This window comes from Heterodontus francisci, chromosome 35, assembly GCF_036365525.1.
Source record: "Heterodontus francisci isolate sHetFra1 chromosome 35, sHetFra1.hap1, whole genome shotgun sequence".
Lineage (NCBI taxonomy): Eukaryota > Metazoa > Chordata > Chondrichthyes > Heterodontiformes > Heterodontidae > Heterodontus > Heterodontus francisci.
In genome coordinates, this window is record NC_090405.1 from 57,018,598 (window position 1) to 57,038,828 (window position 20,231).

Here is a 20,231-nt window from a genome sequence, read left to right on the forward strand (position 1 = left end):
CTGTCTTTTTGCCTGCCAACTGCTAAGTCTCTTCGACTCGCCACACTTTAGCCCCGCCTTTATGGCTGCCTGCCAGCTCTGGCGATCACTGGCAACTGACTTCCACAACTTGTGATCAATGTCACAGGACTTCATATCGCGTTTGCAGACGTCTTTAAAGCGGAGACATGGACGGCCGGTGGGTCTGATACCAGTGACGAGCTCGCTGTACAATGATTGTTTTCACTGGCACGACGGAGGTGGAGGGGCGACATGATAGAGGTTTACAAAGTTATGAGCGGCATGGACAGAGTGGATAGTCAGAAGCTTTTTCCCAGGGTGGAAGAGTCAGTTACTAGGGGACATAGGTTTAAAGGTGAGAGGGGCAAGGTTTAGAGGGGATGTGCGAGGAAAGTTCTTTACACAGAGGGTGGCGAGTGCCTGGAACTTGCTGCCGGGGGAGGTGGTGGAAGCAGGTACCATAGAGACGTTTAAGAGGCATCTTGACAAATACATGAATAGGATGTGAATAGAGGGATACGGTCCCCGGAAGTGCAGAAGGTTTTAGTTTAGGCAGGCATCAAGATCAGCGCAGGCTTGGAGGGCCGAATGGTCTGCTCCTGTGCTGTACTGTTCTTTGTGTCCTTGGGGATCCTGCCATCTTCCATGCGGCTCACATGGCCAAGCCATCTCAAGCGCCGTTGGCTCAGTAGGGTGTATATGCTGGGAATGTTGGCCGCCTCGAGGACTTCTGTGTTGGAGATACGGTCCTGCCACCTGTTGCCAAGGATTCTACGGAGGCAGCGAAGATGGAATGAATTGAGACGTCATTCTTGGCTGACGTACATTGCCCAGGCCTTGCTGCCGTAGAGCAAGGTACTGAGGACACAGGCTTGACACACTCGGACTTTTGTGTTTCGTGTCAGTGCGCCATTTTTCCACACTCTCTTGGCCAGTCTGGACATAGCAGTGGAAGCCTTTCCCATGCGCTTGTTGATTTCTGCATCTAGAGACAGGTTACTGGTGATAGTTGAGCCTAAGTAGGTGAACTCTTGAACCACTTCCAGAGCATGGTCGCCGATATTGATGGATGGAGCATTTCTGATGTCATGTCCCATGATGTTCGTTTTCTTGAGGCTGATGGTTAGGCCAAATTCATTGCAGGCAGCCGCAATCCTGTCAATGAGTCTCTGCAGACACTCTTCTGTGTGGGATGTTAATGCAGCATCGTCATCAAAGAGGAGTTGCCTGATGAGGACTTTCCGTACTTTGGTCTTCGCTCTTAGACGAGCAAGTTTGAACAACCTGCCGCCTGATCTTGTGTGGAGGAAAGTTCCTTCTTCTGAAGACTTGAACGCATGTGACAGCAGCAGGGAGAAGATGATCCCAAACAGTGTAGGTGTGAGAACACATCCCTGTTTCACGCCACTCAGGGTAGGAAAGGGGTCTGATGAGGCGCCGCTATGCTGAATTGAGCCTTTCATATTGCCATGGAATGAGGTGATGATACTTAGTAGCTTTGGTGGACATCCAATCTTTTCTAGTCTCCCAACATTAACTGGGATAGTTTTAGTGTGAAAGGAATTGAGAGTGCGGAATTCTTGAGGTGCATTCAGGACATTTTTGGCCAGTATGTAGTAAGTCCAACAAGAGAGGGTGCAGTTTTAGACTTAGTTTTAGGAAATGAAGGTGGGCAGGTAGAAGCAGTGGGTGAGCATTTTAGTGGTAGTGATCATAATTCAGTCAGTTTTAACATAATTATGGAAAAGGACAGAGACAGAACAGGAGTTAGAGTTCTCAATTGGGGCAAGGTCAATTTTACTAAACTGAGGAGTGATTTAGCAAAAGTGGAAACAGCTACTTGAAGGTAAATCAGTGGCAAAACAGTGGGAGGCAAAGGGGAGATACAAGGGGTTCAGAGCAAACATGTTCCCACAAAGAAAAAGGGTGAGACAGCCAAATTTAGAGCCCCATACATATCAAGGAGCTTACAGGGCAAGATAAGGCAGAAAAGGAAAGCTTATGTTCGACACCGAGAACTCAATACGACAAAAAGCCAACAGGAGTATAGGAAGTGGAGGGGTGAAATCAAAAAGGATATTAGGAATGCTAAGAGAGGGCATGAAAGAATATCGGCAACCAAAATCAAGGTGAACCCAAAGATGTTTTATCAATATATTAAGATTATGAGAATAACAGAGTAGGGTCCAAAAAAGATAACCTATGTGTAGGGGCAGAAGATGTTGGTATTGTTCTCAATGAATATTTTGCATCTGGCTTCAAAAACGAGGGAGGCGATGCACATATTGTAGTTAAGGAAGAGGGGTGTGAAGTATTGGTTGTGATCAACATAAGGGGTGAGGAAGTATTAATAGGATTAGCATCCTTGAAAGTTGATAAATCACCAGGGCTGGATGAAATGTACCCCAGGCTGTCAAAAGAGGAGAAGAAATAGCAGACGGTCTAACCACCATTTTCCAGTCCTCACTGGATACAGATGTGGTGCCGGAGGATTGGAGAACTGCTAACATTGTACCTCTATTTAAAAAGGGAGCGAGGGATAGATCGAATAATTACAGGCCAGTCAGTCTAACCTTAGCAGTGGGCAAATTATTGGAATCAATTCTGATAGATAGGATAAACTGTCAATTAGAAAGGCACAGGTTAATCAAGGGTTGTCAGCATGGATTTGTTAAGGGAAGATCTTTGACCAACTTGATCGAATTTTTTGAGGAAGTAACAAGGAAGTTTGATGAGGGTAGTGCAGTTGATGCAGTCTACATGGATTTTATTTGACAAGGTCCCACATAGCAGACTGGTTAAAAAAATAAAATCCCATGGGAACCAGGGAAATGTAGCAAGATGGATACAAAATTGGCTCAGTGGCAGGAAAAAAAAGGGTAATTGTTGGGTATTTTTGCGATTGGAAGGCTGTTTCCCGTGGCATTCTGCAGGGCTCAGTACTGGGTCCCCTGTTTTTTGTGGTAAATATTAACAATTTGGATGTAAATGTAGGGGGCATGATCAAGAAGTTTGCAGACGACACAATGATTGGCCAGGTGGTAGATAGCGAGGAGGATAGCTGTAGGTTTCAGGAAGATATTGATGATCTGGTCAGGTGGGCAGAAAACAGGTAAATGGAATTCTACCTGGAGAAGTGTGAGGTGATGCATTTCAGTGGTCAAACAAGGCAAAAGAATACACGATTAATGGGAGAATACGGAGAGGTGTAGAGGAAGTGAGGAACCTTGGAGTGAATGTCCACAAATCCCTGAAGGCAGGGTGACAGGTCGATTAGGTAGTTAAAAAGGCATATGGAATTCCTTTCCTTTATTAGCCGAGGTACAGAATATAAGAGCAGGGAGGTTATGCTGGAACTGTATAACTCATTGGTTAGGCCACAACATGAGTACTGTGTGCAGTTCTGGCCACCTCATTACAGAAAGGATGTAATTGCACTAGAGAGGTCCGGAGGAGATTTACGAGGATGTTGCCAGGATTGGAAAAATGCAGCTATGAGGAAAGATTGGATAGACTAGGGTTGCTCTCCTTGGAACAGAGAAGGCTGAGGGGAGATCTGATTGAAATGTACAAAATTGTGAAGGGCCTATTTACATTAGCAGAGAGGTCAGTGACATAGAAACATAGAAAATAGGGAGTAGTCCAGTCCAAACTCAGTACCCAGTTCCTGCTTTCTCCCCATATCCCTTGACCCTTTTAGCCCTAAGAACTATATCTAACTCTTTCTTGAATATATTTAATGATTTGGCCTCAACTGCTTTCTGTGTTAGAGAATTCCACAGGTTTACCACTCTCTGGGTGAAGAAATCCCTCCTCATCCCAGTCCTAAATGGTTTACCCCTTATCCTTAGATTGTGACCCCTTGTCCTGGACTGCCCTGCCATCGGGAACATCCTTCCTTTATCTAGTCTGGACTCAGAGGGATAAATTTAAAATGATTGATAGAAAGATTAGAGGGGAGATGAGGAAAGATGTTTTCACCCAGAGGGTCGCAGGGGTCTGGAACTCACTGTCTAAAAGGATAGTAGAGGCAGAAACCCTCAACTCATTCAAAAGATGTCTGGAAAAGCACCTCAAGTGCCGTAACCTGCAGGGCTACAGATCAAATGTTTGAAGTTGGGATTAGATTGGCTTGTTGTTTGGTTGGCGCAGACACAATGGGCCAAGTAGCCTCTTTCTGTGCTGTAAACTTTCTATGATTTCTGATTCTATACCTCCTAGTTCCACTCTCCCCTACGAGCATGCTGCAATATGTTTCTAGAATTCAGAAATGGGGGCTTTTCCAGAATCCACAGCATCCCTCTGTCGAAATTAAAACAAGGTTCTCCTTGTGACCCGTGCATGTCAGCATCAGCAAAGGCTTGTTTCAGTACATAAACTCTACATCTACTAGTCCTTCAATTGAATGCTGTAATGGCCCAATAGGTGGCAAATTCGCAGGATAGCACACCTTAAGTAGATATCCTGCAGTGGCTTAAAAAACACACACAGCTTAGAGAGCACCCATAACCTCAGAGCTGCCAGGGTGGTATTCTGACAAGGATGGGAGAATAAAGAAAAGCAGAAGACTTTTAGCAACACTCATTTGTGTCACTGAATTGAAATGAAAACTAGCATCTAAGTTATACTGCTGAGTAACAACTACATTAATTCTCTTTAAATCTTTAAAGGATGCAAGAAGGGTAGAAACGGGAGTAAGAATCTGGAACGGAAATATTTTTGACGGCATCAATGCATCCTCCACTGAGCTGAAAACTCCAAACATCTCACCAAATAAATTAGGATGACCGGAGTGTTTTGATGGATCATTGAAGAATGAAAAGCTCAGTCGCTCGTTATTGAAGTGACTCTGGAGAATACAGGGATGCTCAGAGATAACAATTCTGAACATCCAGTGAAAACACACTGGTCAGTCAGTAAAAGATGGCTGTGAAAGTGCTGTTATTCTAAACAATAAATTACAATACAGAAGTTTGCATGTTCATTTAGAGCTCTTTCTCCCATTGATCTACCTTTAAAACCCCATCTATACTATGTAACGCCATCCACCATGAAACAAGCAAATTCAATGTGAGATCTCAACTGAGGTCAACAGAAACATTCAGTATCGTCACCAAAACCACCCCAAGATTTAGCTCACATTTTAATTAACATTTTTTATACATCTCAATTAATGAAGGAATCATATAAAAGGGAAAGCATGGACTTTGGACTACACCAATATTCCACTCATAGCATTGATCATATCTGGGAGTCACAAGCAAGTTACCACTCAGAAAATAAAAATCATCTCAATTCATAATGCAGTGTGATTTTTTTGGCCAAAGTTCTCTCCTCCTAAAGCCATGAGCCTTTGGTGGAACATGGTTCCACAGGCACCCTCCAGTACTTCATCCAAGTCGGCAGCCTTCATCCGAGTGTTGACAAACTGTTCAACCCTTGCAGCATCACACTGACCCCAATCCTACTCATGTGCACAGGTACTTCCAACAGGGATCACAGGATAGTAACCAGGAGCAAGAACTGTCACTGGTTTATCCACTCCCTAACCCAGAGGTGTTGAGGTCAATTGTAACCTCCCTCCTGCCATCCTGCTAATGCAGCACAGCTCAGGAATCAACCTAGTTGAAATGGCTCACTTACAGATCGTCTTTGCCAGCTGAGCTGTCAGGGTAGCATCCTTTATTTGCTACATACGATCTTCTGTCAAAGCTTCATCATCAGCTGGAACCACATCTATCAGATTTAACCAGTTTAAAGTAAAAAGTTTCCTTTTGCACAGCTTCCTGCCATCTGGTTCGAACCTATTGTACATCTGAATAGTTAATATCCTGGCGTTCACTGGCTAGTCAATGACTCACCCTGTGAAGTGTGACTGTCTGCTGTTCCCAGATCACTGTTTCCTCCATGACTGTATTCTGCAACAAAAGAGGGTACCAGTAAATTGAGAGAGCAGCAATTGTTTTTGTAAAATGGCAATTTAGAACTCTTTGAAAACAATGTTGTCACAGAACTCGAGTGTTTATAAAAATCTACATCCAAAATTCAGGTTTTCAGACATTCCAAGAGAATGCTGCCCAACAATGTGATAAGGAATTTTGAGAGTAATGTTATACGCACAACTGGGAATGGGTATCAGTCCAGATCCACACCATCAGATTACGTACAGAAGCTGCTAAATATGTTGAGACAAATTACTTTATTCTGAGCATTTACAACCGTGCAATTTTTCCACTAGTTTCATGCCTTCCATATTCAGCTTCTAGTGATCAAGTGACCAATGGCAGAACTTATCACAAAATTCCAAAAAAGAAACAATTCAGAAACTTGCATGTTGTTCTACAATTTCTTGTATTCTTCATCAGCCGCCTTCCCCTACCCCCAAACCCCCTAAGCTTTTGCATCAAAAAACTCTCCCCAAGTCACTTACAATGGTACTTTCAAACTCACAACTGTCTAGCCTTTGGACCTCCATTTACCACTCCCTCATCTCCACCTCTAATGTGCTTGGTCCCATTAAAACCCTTACCTTCACCCACCATGGTCATTTCCTTGATCTGGCTCAATCTTCACTCCCTGAAGTCCAAGGAACACAGATGTGAACACAAGTAGTGCACAACTGTTTTAACCATTCATCACCAGATATGGCTGGATCATATCAAGCACCATCAGGCCTTGCATTGCAAAAGCGACTATATTTCCAAAGTACATCATTTGGCTGTTTTGCAGTTTGGGACGTCCTACGGTTGTGATAGGCTGTATATAAAAGCAAAATCTTTCTCTATGACTCTCCTTACTCGGGCCCATTTTTTCATACATAAAAATGTCAACTATCCCAGGTGCATATTGACAGAGAAGTAGTGTGGGAAATCAAGAGGACGGTGAGGCTGTGCACATTATAAATTTGTGGCTGGTATGCAGATGGACTAAGGAAAATACTTCATAAACATTTTCTGAAGCCACATGACCCAGCAGGACAAGCAGAACACAACAATCTAGGTCACCAAAAAAAAAGTGTCAATATGTTGAAATTTATCATGACCATGAGAGATATTAAATGCATACAACTAAATGTGCCAATCACGCAAATTAAAAATCACATGTGTAATATTTACTTTACATGCTTTGCTTTTAATTCGTAGTTCTAGGACTTTCTGCAAAGTTAATTGTTCAGTTAGAGAATGGCTTAATCTTAATTAACAAATTATTAGGGGGGGGAAGCTTTCTAATTTTATGACTAGTGCCAAAAAGTGCCTTCAGTCTTTAATCAACACTGAACAGAGGGCTTTATTCAAACAATGGTGGTGTGAGATTGCATGTTCCAACACACAATACACAGATTTGTTTCCGGAACCAACAGTGCTGAGCAGTAATCTTTTGATAAAGTGTTTTAAATGTTACTGATGTAATTAAGGCAGGAGCAACAGACTTTGGTGCTGCAGGAAACTAGTTCAACATGTGATGAAGCCCATCAGTTAGGGCAAGCTATACCTTTAAAACACAAAAATAGTGAATAAAATCATCTCAACAGCAAACAGCACAACCCGATGTGACCTCCATTGGTTAGACAAGCTTTTATGTGACTCTAATACAAAAGCAAAATACTGTGGATGCTGGAAATCTGAAATAAAAACAGAAAATGTTGAAAATACTCAGGTCAAGCAGCATATGTGCAGAGAGAAACAGTTAACTTTCCAGGACTGTGACCTTTCATCAGAACTGTGAAAAGTTCGAAATGCAATAGGTTTTGAGCAAGTGAAACAGGGGTTTCGGGGGCACAGTGGAAAGGGGATGAAAAACAACAAACGGGAAGGTCTGTAATGTGGTGCAGGGCCAGGGAGATTGAATGACAAAATGTTTCACGGTAGAAAGCCAAAGGGATTGGTAATGGGACAAGTAAAGAGACACATGTGGCTGGACCAGGAGTGAATGGCAGGATAGCAGCTGTCCAAGCACAAAATAAAGGGATTTAGAAAGAAATGGGGGGAAATGAACCAGACAGAAAAAAGAAAAGAGAGCAGAGGTTATGATCTAAAATGATTGAACTCAACATTGAGAGTGGAAGGCTGTAAACCGCCCAGTCGAAAAATGAGTTGTTGCTTCTCGAACTTGTGTGAGCTTCACTGGAACACTGTAGCAGGCCAAAGACAGAAAAGTCAGAGTGGGAGCAAGGTAGAGAATTAAAATTTCAAGCAACAGGAAGCCTGGGATCACGCTGGACAGAAAGGAGGTGTTCCGCAAAGCGGTCCCCAATCTGCACTTGGTCTCCCCAACATAGCGGGGACGACATAGTGAGCAGCGAATACAGTCAATGAAACAAAGTAGTACAAGTAAATTGCTGTTTCACCTGGAAAGTGTGTTTGGGGCCTTGCATGGTGAGAAGGGAGACGGTAAAAGGGGAGGTGCTGCATCGCTGGCACTTGCATGGAAAAGTGCTGCAGGAAAGGGGGGAGATGTTCAGGGTGACTGAGAATGGACAAGGGTGTCACAAAGGGAATGGCCCCTTCTGAATGCTGAAAGGGGAGGGAAAGATATGCTGTTTTATTGGTGGCATCACGCTGGAGGTGGCAAAAAATGGTGAAGGATGATGCGTTGAATACTGAGGCTGGTGGGGTGGAAAGTGAGGACAAGGGGAACCCGATCATGGTTCTGGGAGGGACGGGAAGGGGTGATAGCAGAAGTGCGTGAAATAGATCTGACACGGTCGAGGACCCTGTGAACCACTGATTTTCTGAAATACTTCCGTAAGCTTACTCCATTTGTACCCTCACTCAGATCATCCAGTTTTCCTTTCACTTCTACAAGCCGTAGCGGTCTTAATGAATACATCCCGGTCCAGTTCCTCCTGTTTACGTCAGCGGCTTTCTGTCCAGCAACACTCAAGAAGCTCGACACCATCCAGGACAAAGTAGCCTACTTGATTGGCACCCCATCCACCACCTTCAACATTCACTCCCATCACCACCGACACACAGTGGCGGTAGTGTGTACCATGTACAAGATGCACTGCAGCAATTCACCAAGTTTCTTTCAACAGCACCTTCCAAACCCGTGATCTCTACCACCTAGCAGGACAAGGGCAGCAGATGCATGGGAACACCACCACCTGCAAGTTCCCCTCCAAGTCACACATCATCCTGACTTGGAACTATATCACCGTTCCTTCACTGTCGCTGGGTCAAAATCCTGGAACTCCCTTCCTAACAGCACTGTGGGTATACCTACACCCCAAGGACAGCAGCAGTTCAATAATGCAGCTCACCACCACCTTCTTAAAGGCAATTAGGGATGGGCAATAAATGTTATCCTGCCAGTAACACCCACATCCCCCGAACAAATAAAAACACTGCATCCCCCAGCCTATCTTACCCCACCTCGAGGTTTTTGAATGTCATCACCTCCCATCGCTATTAAATCCCTACAGTCTGGTTTCTGCATTGCTTGGAGGCCACTTTGGCCAGAGTCACTTTGGTGTTATCGCTCATTTTTCTCAACCTCTCTCCAACACATGGCAGACCATGCCACTCTACTGCCTTTCCTTCACCTCCCAGCACCATGGCACTGGTGCTGCACAATCCCATTCCTATTTATCCAAGATATAACTGGTGCATCCTTTCTTCCCCAATGCCTGGAGTCCAAACCCTTCAAAAAAAAAAATTCCTGAAGACCGTCTCCCCACTCCCCTCAAACCACCTAGAAGTCCATCCATCCCAACACCCTGCCCCCTTACGAAAACAGAGAATAGAACATCCAGAAAAGAAAACTGTAATAATGAATAGATAATGTGGATTTCAAAAGAGGAAGTCTTGTCTAACCAGCCTTCATGAATTTTTTTGAGGAGCTAACAGAGAGCAGACAGTGGTAATGCATTTTTATCTGGATTTCAACAGACGTTCGATAAGGTGCGCCATAATAGACTAATCAATAAGGTCAGAGAATGCGAAGTTAGGGGACAAGTGGCAGAATGGTTGCTAGTTGGCTTCAAGATAGGAAGCAGAGAGTGGGAGTAAAGGATAGTTATTCAGTGTGGCGAAGGTTGGGAAGGGATGTTGCACAATGGTCAGTGCTGGGACCACCGTGGTTCACAATTTACATTAAAGATTTAGATTTTAGAATCAAAAAAATTTCTAAATTTGCAGAGGACACCACATTTGGGAGGGGGGCAGGATAATGGGGGGATAATCCAAGCTGAGAAGGACTGCAACAAATTACATGAAGACGTTAATAAACTTGCAGAATGGGCAAATAATTGGCAGATGAAATTCAACACAGATAAATGTGAGGTAGCACATTTTGGTAGGAAGAATAGGGAAATCACTTATTACTTGGAAGGTAGAAACAAAGGAAACTCGCAGTACAAATACAACAATCACTAAAAGTTACGCCACAGGTTAGCAAAGCTATAAAAAAGTCAAACTAAGCACTGGGCATTATTTGTAGAGGGATAGAATTGAAAAATAGGGAGATTATGCTTATCGAACCTTGGTCAGACCATACTTAGAGTAAGGCGTGCAGTTCTGGTCACCATATTATTGGCAGGATACAGAGGCATTATAGAGAGTGCAGAGAAAATTTACAAGGATGATACCAGAAATGCGTGGGTATACATATCAGGAAAGGATGGACAGGCTGATCTCTTTTCTCTTGAAAAAAGCCAGCTGAGGGGTGACCTAATACAGCTCTTTAAAATTACAAAAGATTTTGTTAGAGTGGAGGGAAGAGAGAATGTTTCCTCTTGTGGGGAAGAGTATAACTCAAGGCCATCAATATAAGATAGTCACCAAGAAATCCAATAGAGAATTCAGAAGAAACATCTTTACCCAAAGAGTGGTGAGAATGTGGAACTTGCTACCACAGGAGGTAGTTAAGGTGAATAGTACAGATGCATTTAAGGGGAAGCTAGATAAGCATATGAGGAAGAAGGGAATAGAGGGTTACGATGATGGATTTCGATGAGCAAAGATGGGAGGAGGCTCAGTGGAGCAGAAACACTGGGATAGACTGGCTGGGCCAAATGGCCTGTTTTTATATCTAGTGCCCTACCAAATTCAAGGTCAAATTTTACAAATTTCAATCGCAGCATTTTAAGAATCGTGAATTTCACCATTTCACATATTTAAATAATAAATTTCATGGAGTCGCAACAAACCATGAAAATGATCTATTTAAAACCAAAAAAAAAGACAAAGGAGGTATCTGGTTTCAAATGGCATTTATTATATACTCAAAAACTATTTAAAAAACTGACTATAAACAGATCACATTCTTTACTCACTGAAGTCAGTGGGTGAATGTGAGCATGGAGCAACCTGCAATTGTCTACTTTCTTCACTCCCCATCTCTACGTTGTGAACACCTGTCCATGTTTAGACACAGCTCTCTCTGCATTCAGAGTTGGTTGGAATTGTCAGACAGCACATGCTAGCCTTGCAAGGTGGGGGATTCTGCATTCCAGAGTTTTCCAAAATTGCAGCACAGGCAAAGTACAATCCGCTTCTTTTGCAATGTTTTTATAAGCAAGAATCTCCAAACCCAAAGTTCTTGTCAAATCAGGAATTGCATCAAACAAGTTTAAATCAGCAGGCTTCCAAATTCTTTCAATGTGCTGCAGTAATGGTTGTGGCAGTTTTTGATTTGTTCATTCAGGCATTCTCTCATCTGCTAATACTGGAGACTGCTACTCTTAAAACTGCATCAGAAGCCCTTTCTCATCTACCAGTGAGTTGAGATGAGTCAATCAGTAAAACACATGAAGTTTGCAAAATGGCCAATTTCACGGAAGATCCGAGATCTCTCAGTCTGCAATGCATTTTTTACTGCCATGAATTTGGTAGGGTTCTACTTATATCCTATGTAATCTTATGTTGAAAAAGAAACTGTTATGAGTGTGCTTCTATTTTTTGTAAAATATGTTTTTAAGGACTTATAATTGAATTATGGACATTGATTCATCAGGAAGCTTGAAGAGATGCTGAACTCTGTTTTTTTTTAAAAAGAGGTCACCAGAAGTTCTGAAGAAGGGTCTCTGCCTGAAACGTTAATTCTGTTTCCCACTGCACAGATGCTGCCGGACCTGCTGAGTATTTCCAGCATTTCTTGTTTTTATTATCACCAGAAGGCTTCCTGGACTTGGTTTGTAAACAAGCCCTTACTGGAAGGCACCTGTTTTCATATAAAATATCAGCAGGGAGCTTGTTGTTTTGATTTGGACAAGATGTTTACAGAGAAGTGACAGGTCAAGATTTATAGGAGTCATGAGGTTTGATTCCTGTGACACTGTTTTGGTTTCTCATTGGACAGAGAGGTTGAGAGTAAACTGCTGGAAGACAGTTGGTTTTTGCCTGCGTATCAAATGAGTGGGAACCGAAACCCCTGTTACCACATTTCTGCTGTAAGGCCTATCTGAAGCCTCTGTAGCTGCTTTTCTTGAAAGGCCTACCCAAACTGATTTTCAACATTGCCGGGAAAGAACTGTTCTAGGAAGATTCTAGTGACAGCCATCCAAACACAATTGGGAAGCCAAACCAAAACAAAGGACATCTTTCCATACCTTCTCTTTTTTCCTTCAAGAATGAGCAAATATTCAGCCTAAGTGTTTTTTTTTTGGTCTTTTTTTGTAACAGTGCTCTAATTAAAAATCCCCTTTCTTTTTCAGGTTAACCTGTGTATGTATGTGACTGTGAGGGGCTAAGGTAAAAAGGGAACTTTAATATTTCAATCTGTGTTTATTCTTCTCCCTGCTGCTTTCACATGCGTTCAAATCCTCTGAAGAAGGAATTTTCCTCCACACAAGATCAGGGGGCAGGTTGTTCAACCTTGCCCGTCTAAGAGCGAAGTCCAAAGTACGGAAAGTCCTCATCAGAGAACTCCTCTTTGCTGACGATGCTGCTTTAACATCTCACACTGAAGAATGCCTGCAGAGTCTCATCGACAGGTTTGCGTCTGCCTGCAATGAATTTGGCCTAACCATCAGCCTCAAGAAAACGAACATCATGGGGCAGGATGTCAGAAATGCTCCATCCATCAATATTGGCGACCACGCTCTGGAAGTGGTTCAAGAGTTCACCTACCTAGGCTCAACTATCACCAGTAACCTGTCTCTAGATGCAGAAATCAACAAGCGCGTGGGTAAGGCTTCCACTGCTATGTTCAGACTGGCCAAGAGTGTGTGGGAAAATGGCGCACTGACACGGAACACAAAAGTCCGAGTGTATCAGGCCTGTGTCCTCAGTACCTTGCTCTACGGCAGCGAGGCCTGGACAACGTATGCCAGCCAAGAGCGACGTCTCAATTCATTCCATCTTCGCTGCCTTCGGAGAATACTTGGCATCAGGTGGCAGGACTATATCTCCAACACAGAAGTCCTTGAAGCGGCCAACATCCCCAGCTTATACACACTACTGAGTCAGCGGCGCTTGAGATGGCTTGGCCATGTGAGCCGCATGGAAGATGGCAGGATCCCCAAAGACACATTGTACAGCGAGCTCGCCACTGGTATCAGACCCACCGGCCGTCCATGTCTCCGTTATAAAGACGTCTGCAAACGCGACATGAAATCGTGTGACATTGATCACAAGTCGTGGGAGTCAGTTGCCAGCATTCGCCAGAGCTGGCGGGCAGCCATAAAGACAGGGCTAAATTGTGGCGAGTCGAAGAGACTTAGTAGTTGGCAGGAAAAAAGACAGAGGCGCAAGGGGAGAGCCAACTGTGCAACAGCCCCAACAAACAAATTTCTCTGCAGCACCTGTGGAAGAGCCTGTCACTCCAGAATTGGCCTTTATAGCCACTCCAGGCGCTGCTTCACAAACCACTGACCACCTCCAGGCGCGTATCCATTGTCTCTCGAGATAAGGAGGCCCAAAAGAAAGAAAGAAGAAAGTTTATGCTTTACTTCATTGCTGGTTAAAACTTGTATTATAATAAACTGATAATTTTGTTTATTAAAGAAACCTGGTTGGAGTGTTTTATTCTGGGATAAAAAGAGTCTATGATTGACCATATCAGTAAGTGGTAAAAAAAAAAATTTAAATATATGTTGTGACCCGTGGAGAAATGGAACTAGAACAGTACACGCCTCTTGTCTCAGTCATAACAAAACCTACAGTCTGCCTCCCTCCCTCCTCCATCCATCCCCCCAACACACGGACTCCATCTCCACTCCCCCCCTCCCCCAACACCCAGAGTCAGTCTCCACTCCCCACTTCTCAGAGGGTGGCGGGGGTCTGGAACTCACTGCCCGAAAGGGTAGTAGAGACAGAAACCCTCTACTCATTTAATAGGTGTCGGGATATGCACCTCAAGTACCGTAACCTGCAGGGCTACGGACCAAATGTTGGAAGGTGGGATTAGGCTGGGTGGCTCGTTTGTTGGCTGGCGCAGACACGATGGGCCAAGTGGCCTTTTTTTGTGCCGCAAACTTTCTCTGATTCTATGATTCCTCCCCCAACACCCAGAGTCCATCTTCCCTCCCCCCACCCCCAACCCCCAACACCTGGAGTCAGTCCCCCACATTTCTCCGCCCCCAACACCTGGAACTCCCTTCACCTCCCCCATCCCCAAACATCTATCTTTGGTTCCCTTCATTTATATGCTGCATCCTGGTCTCCATAGGCATGAGGTCAGCTTCTATACGTAGGCTGATGATACCCAGATCTACCTCCCTCTGACCCCCCTCAATCTCACCCCATTTGTGCTTCAGATTGTGCTTGTCCAACATTGAGTCCTATATGAGACAAAACTTTTTTCATTTTAACAGAGAAGACTAAAGCTGCCATAAACTTGCTCATGCCTCCAAATCCCTGCCCTTCCCCAGCCCTGGAACTTCTTTTAACATTAAAGATGTTGTACAGATGCAGGTAGTTGTTTCGAACAGGGATCGCTGCACAGGTGATGAGGCAAATTATAGCTCCCTCCCTGCTGGCACAGCCAACATCAGCTAACTCAGCACAGACCACACATGTAACTTCAGACATTCCTGGTCTGCATGGCTCAGCACCACAGTCTATCCGTCTGTATACTACCCACATAGCCAGCAATAACTTGCATTTATATAGTGCCATTAATGTGAAACATACCCAAAGCATTTTCAACACTGGGTAGCCCTTTGTATAGGGTTCAAAAAGACTACAATTAAATCTGCAAGCATAAAATTTCTACATTATAACTTGTAGTACAATGCTGACAGACATCTAGCCAGCTTTCAGTGAACATTAAGTGCTATCACTAATGTTATTTACTGGCTCCAATACTTACTTAAATCAATACAGTTTAATCTTCTGTAACAACTTAAATCACCTCAGATTGGTTCCATCATTTGCACTTCATTCAGGTGTTACATAGCTCAAGTTCCCTACAAAGTACTTGCTACAGATACAAAGGGAAAAATCTAGGAATAAACTGTTGGTGTTTCTCCACCCCACTACCCCAACAGTGGCAACAGTTCAAGTAGATAGCGTAGGGAAATTTCACCAACCAACCATTATACTTCAATAAAAGCAGAGAACCAACACCAGCTTATCTGGAGGTAGTGAGAAGGCACAAAGATCAGCAAGCAATTAAGAAAGCAAATGGTATGTTGGCCTTCATCACAAGGGGATCTTATTACAGGAGTAAGATGTCTTGCTTCAATTGTATAAAGCATTGGTGAGACCACACTTGGAGTATGGTGTATAATTTTGGTCTCCTTATCTAAGGAAGGATATACTTGCCATAGAGGGAGTGCAATGGAGGTTCATCAGACTAATCCCTGGGATGGCAGGATTGTCTTATGAGGAGAGATTGCAGAAACTGGGTCTGTATTCTCTGGAGTGTCAAAGAATGAGAGATGATCTCACTGAAACTTACAAAATTCTTACAGGGCGTGACAGAGTGGATGTGGATAGGATGTTTCCTCTGGCTGGTGAGTCTAGAACCAGGGGACACAGTCTCACAATAAAGGGTAGGCCATTTAAGACTGAATTAAGGAGGAATTTCTTTACTCAGAAGGTGGTGAATCTTTGGAATTCTCTACCACAGAGGCTATGGAAGCTCAATCATCGAGAATGTTCAAGACAGAAATTGGTAGATTTCTGAATACTAATGACTTCAAGGGATATGGGGATAGTGGGGGAAAATTGCAGAGAGATAGATGATCAGCCATGATCTGGTTGAATGGCAGAGCAGGTTTGACGAGCCAAACGACCTACCCCTGCTCCTATTTCCTCTGCTCCTAGCCAAGTCCAGATCTGTTTCAGACCTCAAAATAAAAACCCAAAGTCTTGTATCATTACAAAAGTATGATCCTTTTGACATTTTGAGGTTTTAAGCAGGAGGTGTCAGAAAAGTTATCACATGGATAACTGGCTTGTGGCAAGGCACTCATAACGTATTGATCCTTCAATATGAGCTCTTCCTATCACTGTGAAGTAGAATTCACCAAGCACAGGATTATTTCCCTACTAATATGGAAGAGGCTGGGTTTTAACCTTGTAAGACCGATGACATGTTGTTGCAAGTAATGCTGGATAACTAATCTACGCAGCAATAAAGAGAGAATGACCTGAAGTCAAACTTGGTTTCAACCATGAGCAACCTCAGTTGACCTACAGCTACTGAACCCAAAGCTTCAATACCAATATTGCAGAAAATGAACATAACCACAAGCTATGTGTATACTGTAACCCACAGAATACTTGGGTATTGAGCTTAACCACACAATTAATGTTTACTTAGATTTTTAGGTAAAGTATTTTTAAGGTCATACTCAGAGAAATTTTCATATTGTAGTAAGACAAAGCTCAGTCACAAATAGCAAGCTTTTTACAATCAAACATCCCCAACAGAATGGAACAAAAAATAATCACCGATAGAGGTTCAAAGATTGTTTCTTGAAATATGGCATAAAAAAACACCACCACCCCCAAAATCATCTGAAGAACAGGTTTGTGGGGCAAAGCAATTCTCCCGTTGGAAAAAAGTTTAAGGCTTATATCAAAGATTCTACAGTCATACAATTTTCACCTAGATCTACAAAAGAAGGAATAAAGCAACTACAATTGTGAGCAGTTTCTGTAACAGCATCTGGAAACGTCCAGTGACCGCAACCTTGGATTTTGACTCATCTCAAGCACGACTCAAAATCAATTTATGCTCTACGGAAGAGTATATTCTAACAATGAACAGTGCTGTAGGCATGGCAACACTGCTGATTTGATATAATCTGGTTCACCTAACAAGGCACGCCTATGCCAGTCCCCTGAACATAACACAAACTCATCTGTATTAAATCAAAGACATCAGTTACTTCCTGCAATCCACCAACTCTCAATGGCTCAGTTTTATTAGCAAGAATTTTACACACACCCATTGTGCTTTACTGACATCCTAGTGACAGCACTGCCAAGGCTACAGAAATACTTACCAACTAAATGCCTATGCCAAACAAAAAATTCACTTTGGAGATTTAACTTCTGGTTCTTAATTTCCAATTTTTCTAGGCTATCCACAGCCCTTTACTATACTCTCTACAGCCAAACAACTAGAGCTCAAATATAACATTTTTTTTTAGAATTTTTTTTTTAACGATTCAGTTGATCATTGCCTGACTGGCTCCACCAATAAGTGAGGAGCTGGGATATACAAATAGGCAGGTACCAGCTTTAATTCTTGCCCTGTGCTGAGTGATCTGATCTCAGCAAGGAATAGCAGTAAAGGTGCCTTAGCAGCACTAGCTTAGGATAGGGAAACTGGCCATGAAATTGGATGGACACGTGAAGGAAATAAACTTACAGGTCTACAGAGACTGAGCGGGCAGAGTGGGACTGACCAGATTTCTCCAGAGAGAGCCAGCATGGACTTGATGGGATGAATGGCCCTCTTCTATGCTGTAAATGACTACAACTCTGAGTCTCATTCAAGACTGTGCATCAACTCCTACTGGAAGTGTTAATGTGAATGTCAAGGAAATACAGGAATGGGTTCAGCTGTGCTGCTCCCAATGATCAAATAGCCAGCCAACACTTTCAAAGATCATATGTGAATAATGACTTGCTGAGCAATTGGTACTTGTGGAACTCGGGTCCTGCAAGAAGACAACACTGTTCGGAGGGAAGCTGATAACTAGCAAGGAGTACAAAGACTTCCTTCAACAAAAGCAAAATACTGCAGATGCTGCAAATCTGAAACAAAAACATAAAATGCTGGAAATACTCACCAAATCAGGCAGCATCTGTGGAGAGAAAGTAAAGGGATGGGGGGGGGAAAGAAAAACAAAAGGGAATATCTGTGATAGAGTGGAGGGCAGGTGACATCAAATGACAAAGGTTTCATGGTAGAAAGCCAAGTAAAGAAACAAAATGATGTGTCTGGATGAGGTGTATATGGCAGTATAGCAGCTGTCCGATCCCAAAGTAAAGGGATTCAGAAAGAAACAAGGTAGGGGGGCGGGGTGTGGGGAGAGGGGAAAAAAAAGCTTTTCCAGCATTTTATGGTTTTGTGACAATGACTTCCTTGTAGCTTTCCCACAATTATGAGCTGACAAGTACATGATCAACCAATACTGAAATGTCTGAGTGCAACACATTAGGCAACTTCAGATTTTTGCATTCATCAGAAAGACACAGTTAGATGATTTAGAAGTAGCATTTAAATTCAGATTACAGCCTTGAATAAAAAAAAAGTAGAATTTCCACTTCCCCATTCATAAGTTCACTGTTCATTCCGGATACTGCATGTTCTCTCCCAAATCACCATCAACCTCTAGATTGGCAAATGTGGCTCAGGAGACTATTCTTCAAATTTTCTCTATTGGGGAGGCTTCTATTCAGTATCTCCCTACCAACAGCCCAAATAAGATGAGAAAATCACTGGCACAGCTTCACTGAGATGCAGTAGACTAAACTCTATTGATGCATTTTTTATAAAATACATTTATTTTAAAGGATTTATCGCTGTTTTTATTCTTAAATAATGTAGAATGTAGGTTACAGGCCAAGATTAACACAGCATACTTCAGTTTTGTACTTTTTCATTCCACTTTAACTTTTTGATTAGAGACTTAGATTCCTCAGGGTTTGATTTAATTGCAACACACCCATTCAACCAGCACCAAATGTTGCTGACTCCACTTGCTTTATTTGTGACTGGCTCATGTGACTCACTCAACTCAATGTAACGGATCAGTGGAGTCAGACAGATTAGTGCATGGAGATTTAAAATTGTAAACATCAGTGATCTACACTAGCATTCAGCCTCCTGGGGCAGTTAGAGGCCAATTATAGTGTATGCTTCATAAACAGGATTTTAAAGTAATTACCACCAATTTCAAGACATCAGTAAGGAGGGCAAGTCAACACAGCAATAGTTATGCCTCCCAAATAACAGATTCCAGATAGTGCAGTCTTACAAAAAACACTTTCTGCAAAATCTGCAGGTTAAGATTTTGAACATCACAGTGGAATACAGCTCACACCAATTTTATGACAGACTTCTTCCACTTGTACTCATTGAGAGCCATGCAAGTTTAACAACTAATTTGAAAATGACACTGAAGCTCCAAAACTTTGCAATACAATTCTAATCCGTGTCCTGGGTAGAGTAAAAACAAATTTGGCATAGGTTTACCCAGAGATTTGAACATATGTATAATCCCCCGAGCACTGCCAAGCTATATCAAAACAGCACCAAGCTACTGTGAAAGAGTAACCATCAGAAAGCAAGACTTGGAAGGAATGTGTAATCTCCCAGTGTGCCCCCATTGCACTGCAGGTCTGCCTCTACTCTACAGGGCTACAACAATTAATGCAATGATCACACCATTTCATACATAACAAACACTCAGACTGATTATCCTTAAAGGAGATTTTTTTTAAATATTCAAAGTGAAATCAAGGCAAATAATGCAATTCGAAGGAAGAATGTTTTAGCCATTTTTCTGAGAGAGATAAAAATACATACACTGTGAAGGATCTACCCAGTTAGTCCCATTCCCTCTTTTGTCGTAGCCCTCTAACAGACAGTTTCTTTCAACACTGGTTGTATCTGTGTTTAAATTTCAAAGTGAACAGGCAAACAGTTGCAATAAAATAGCACACAAAGGAATTTCACAGATTGCGTTAAAGCAGTACACGATCGGAGGAAATTCAACTTATTCATCTCATTTAGAATTCACATTTTGAAAGAAAATAGAATGGCTCCTCAGGAGGCATAAAAAGATGTGCTGAGACAGATATTTTTGATGGCGAGAGTTAGAAGGT

General features: G+C 42.7%; 1 protein-coding gene across 7 annotated transcripts in view; it reads right to left on the reverse strand.

Moving 5' to 3' along the window:
* Positions 1–20,231, reverse strand: part of tjp1a (tight junction protein 1a) — a 250,381-nt gene that overhangs the window by 101,369 nt on the left and 128,781 nt on the right. For all 7 annotated transcript variants that reach the window (XM_068015684.1, XM_068015688.1, XM_068015686.1 and 4 more), the window contains exon 2: positions 5,862–5,918. In XM_068015684.1, the coding sequence (XP_067871785.1) occupies positions 5,862–5,909 (48 nt within the window). In that variant the 5' untranslated portion in view covers positions 5,910–5,918. The remainder of the gene's footprint in view (positions 1–5,861; positions 5,919–20,231) is intronic.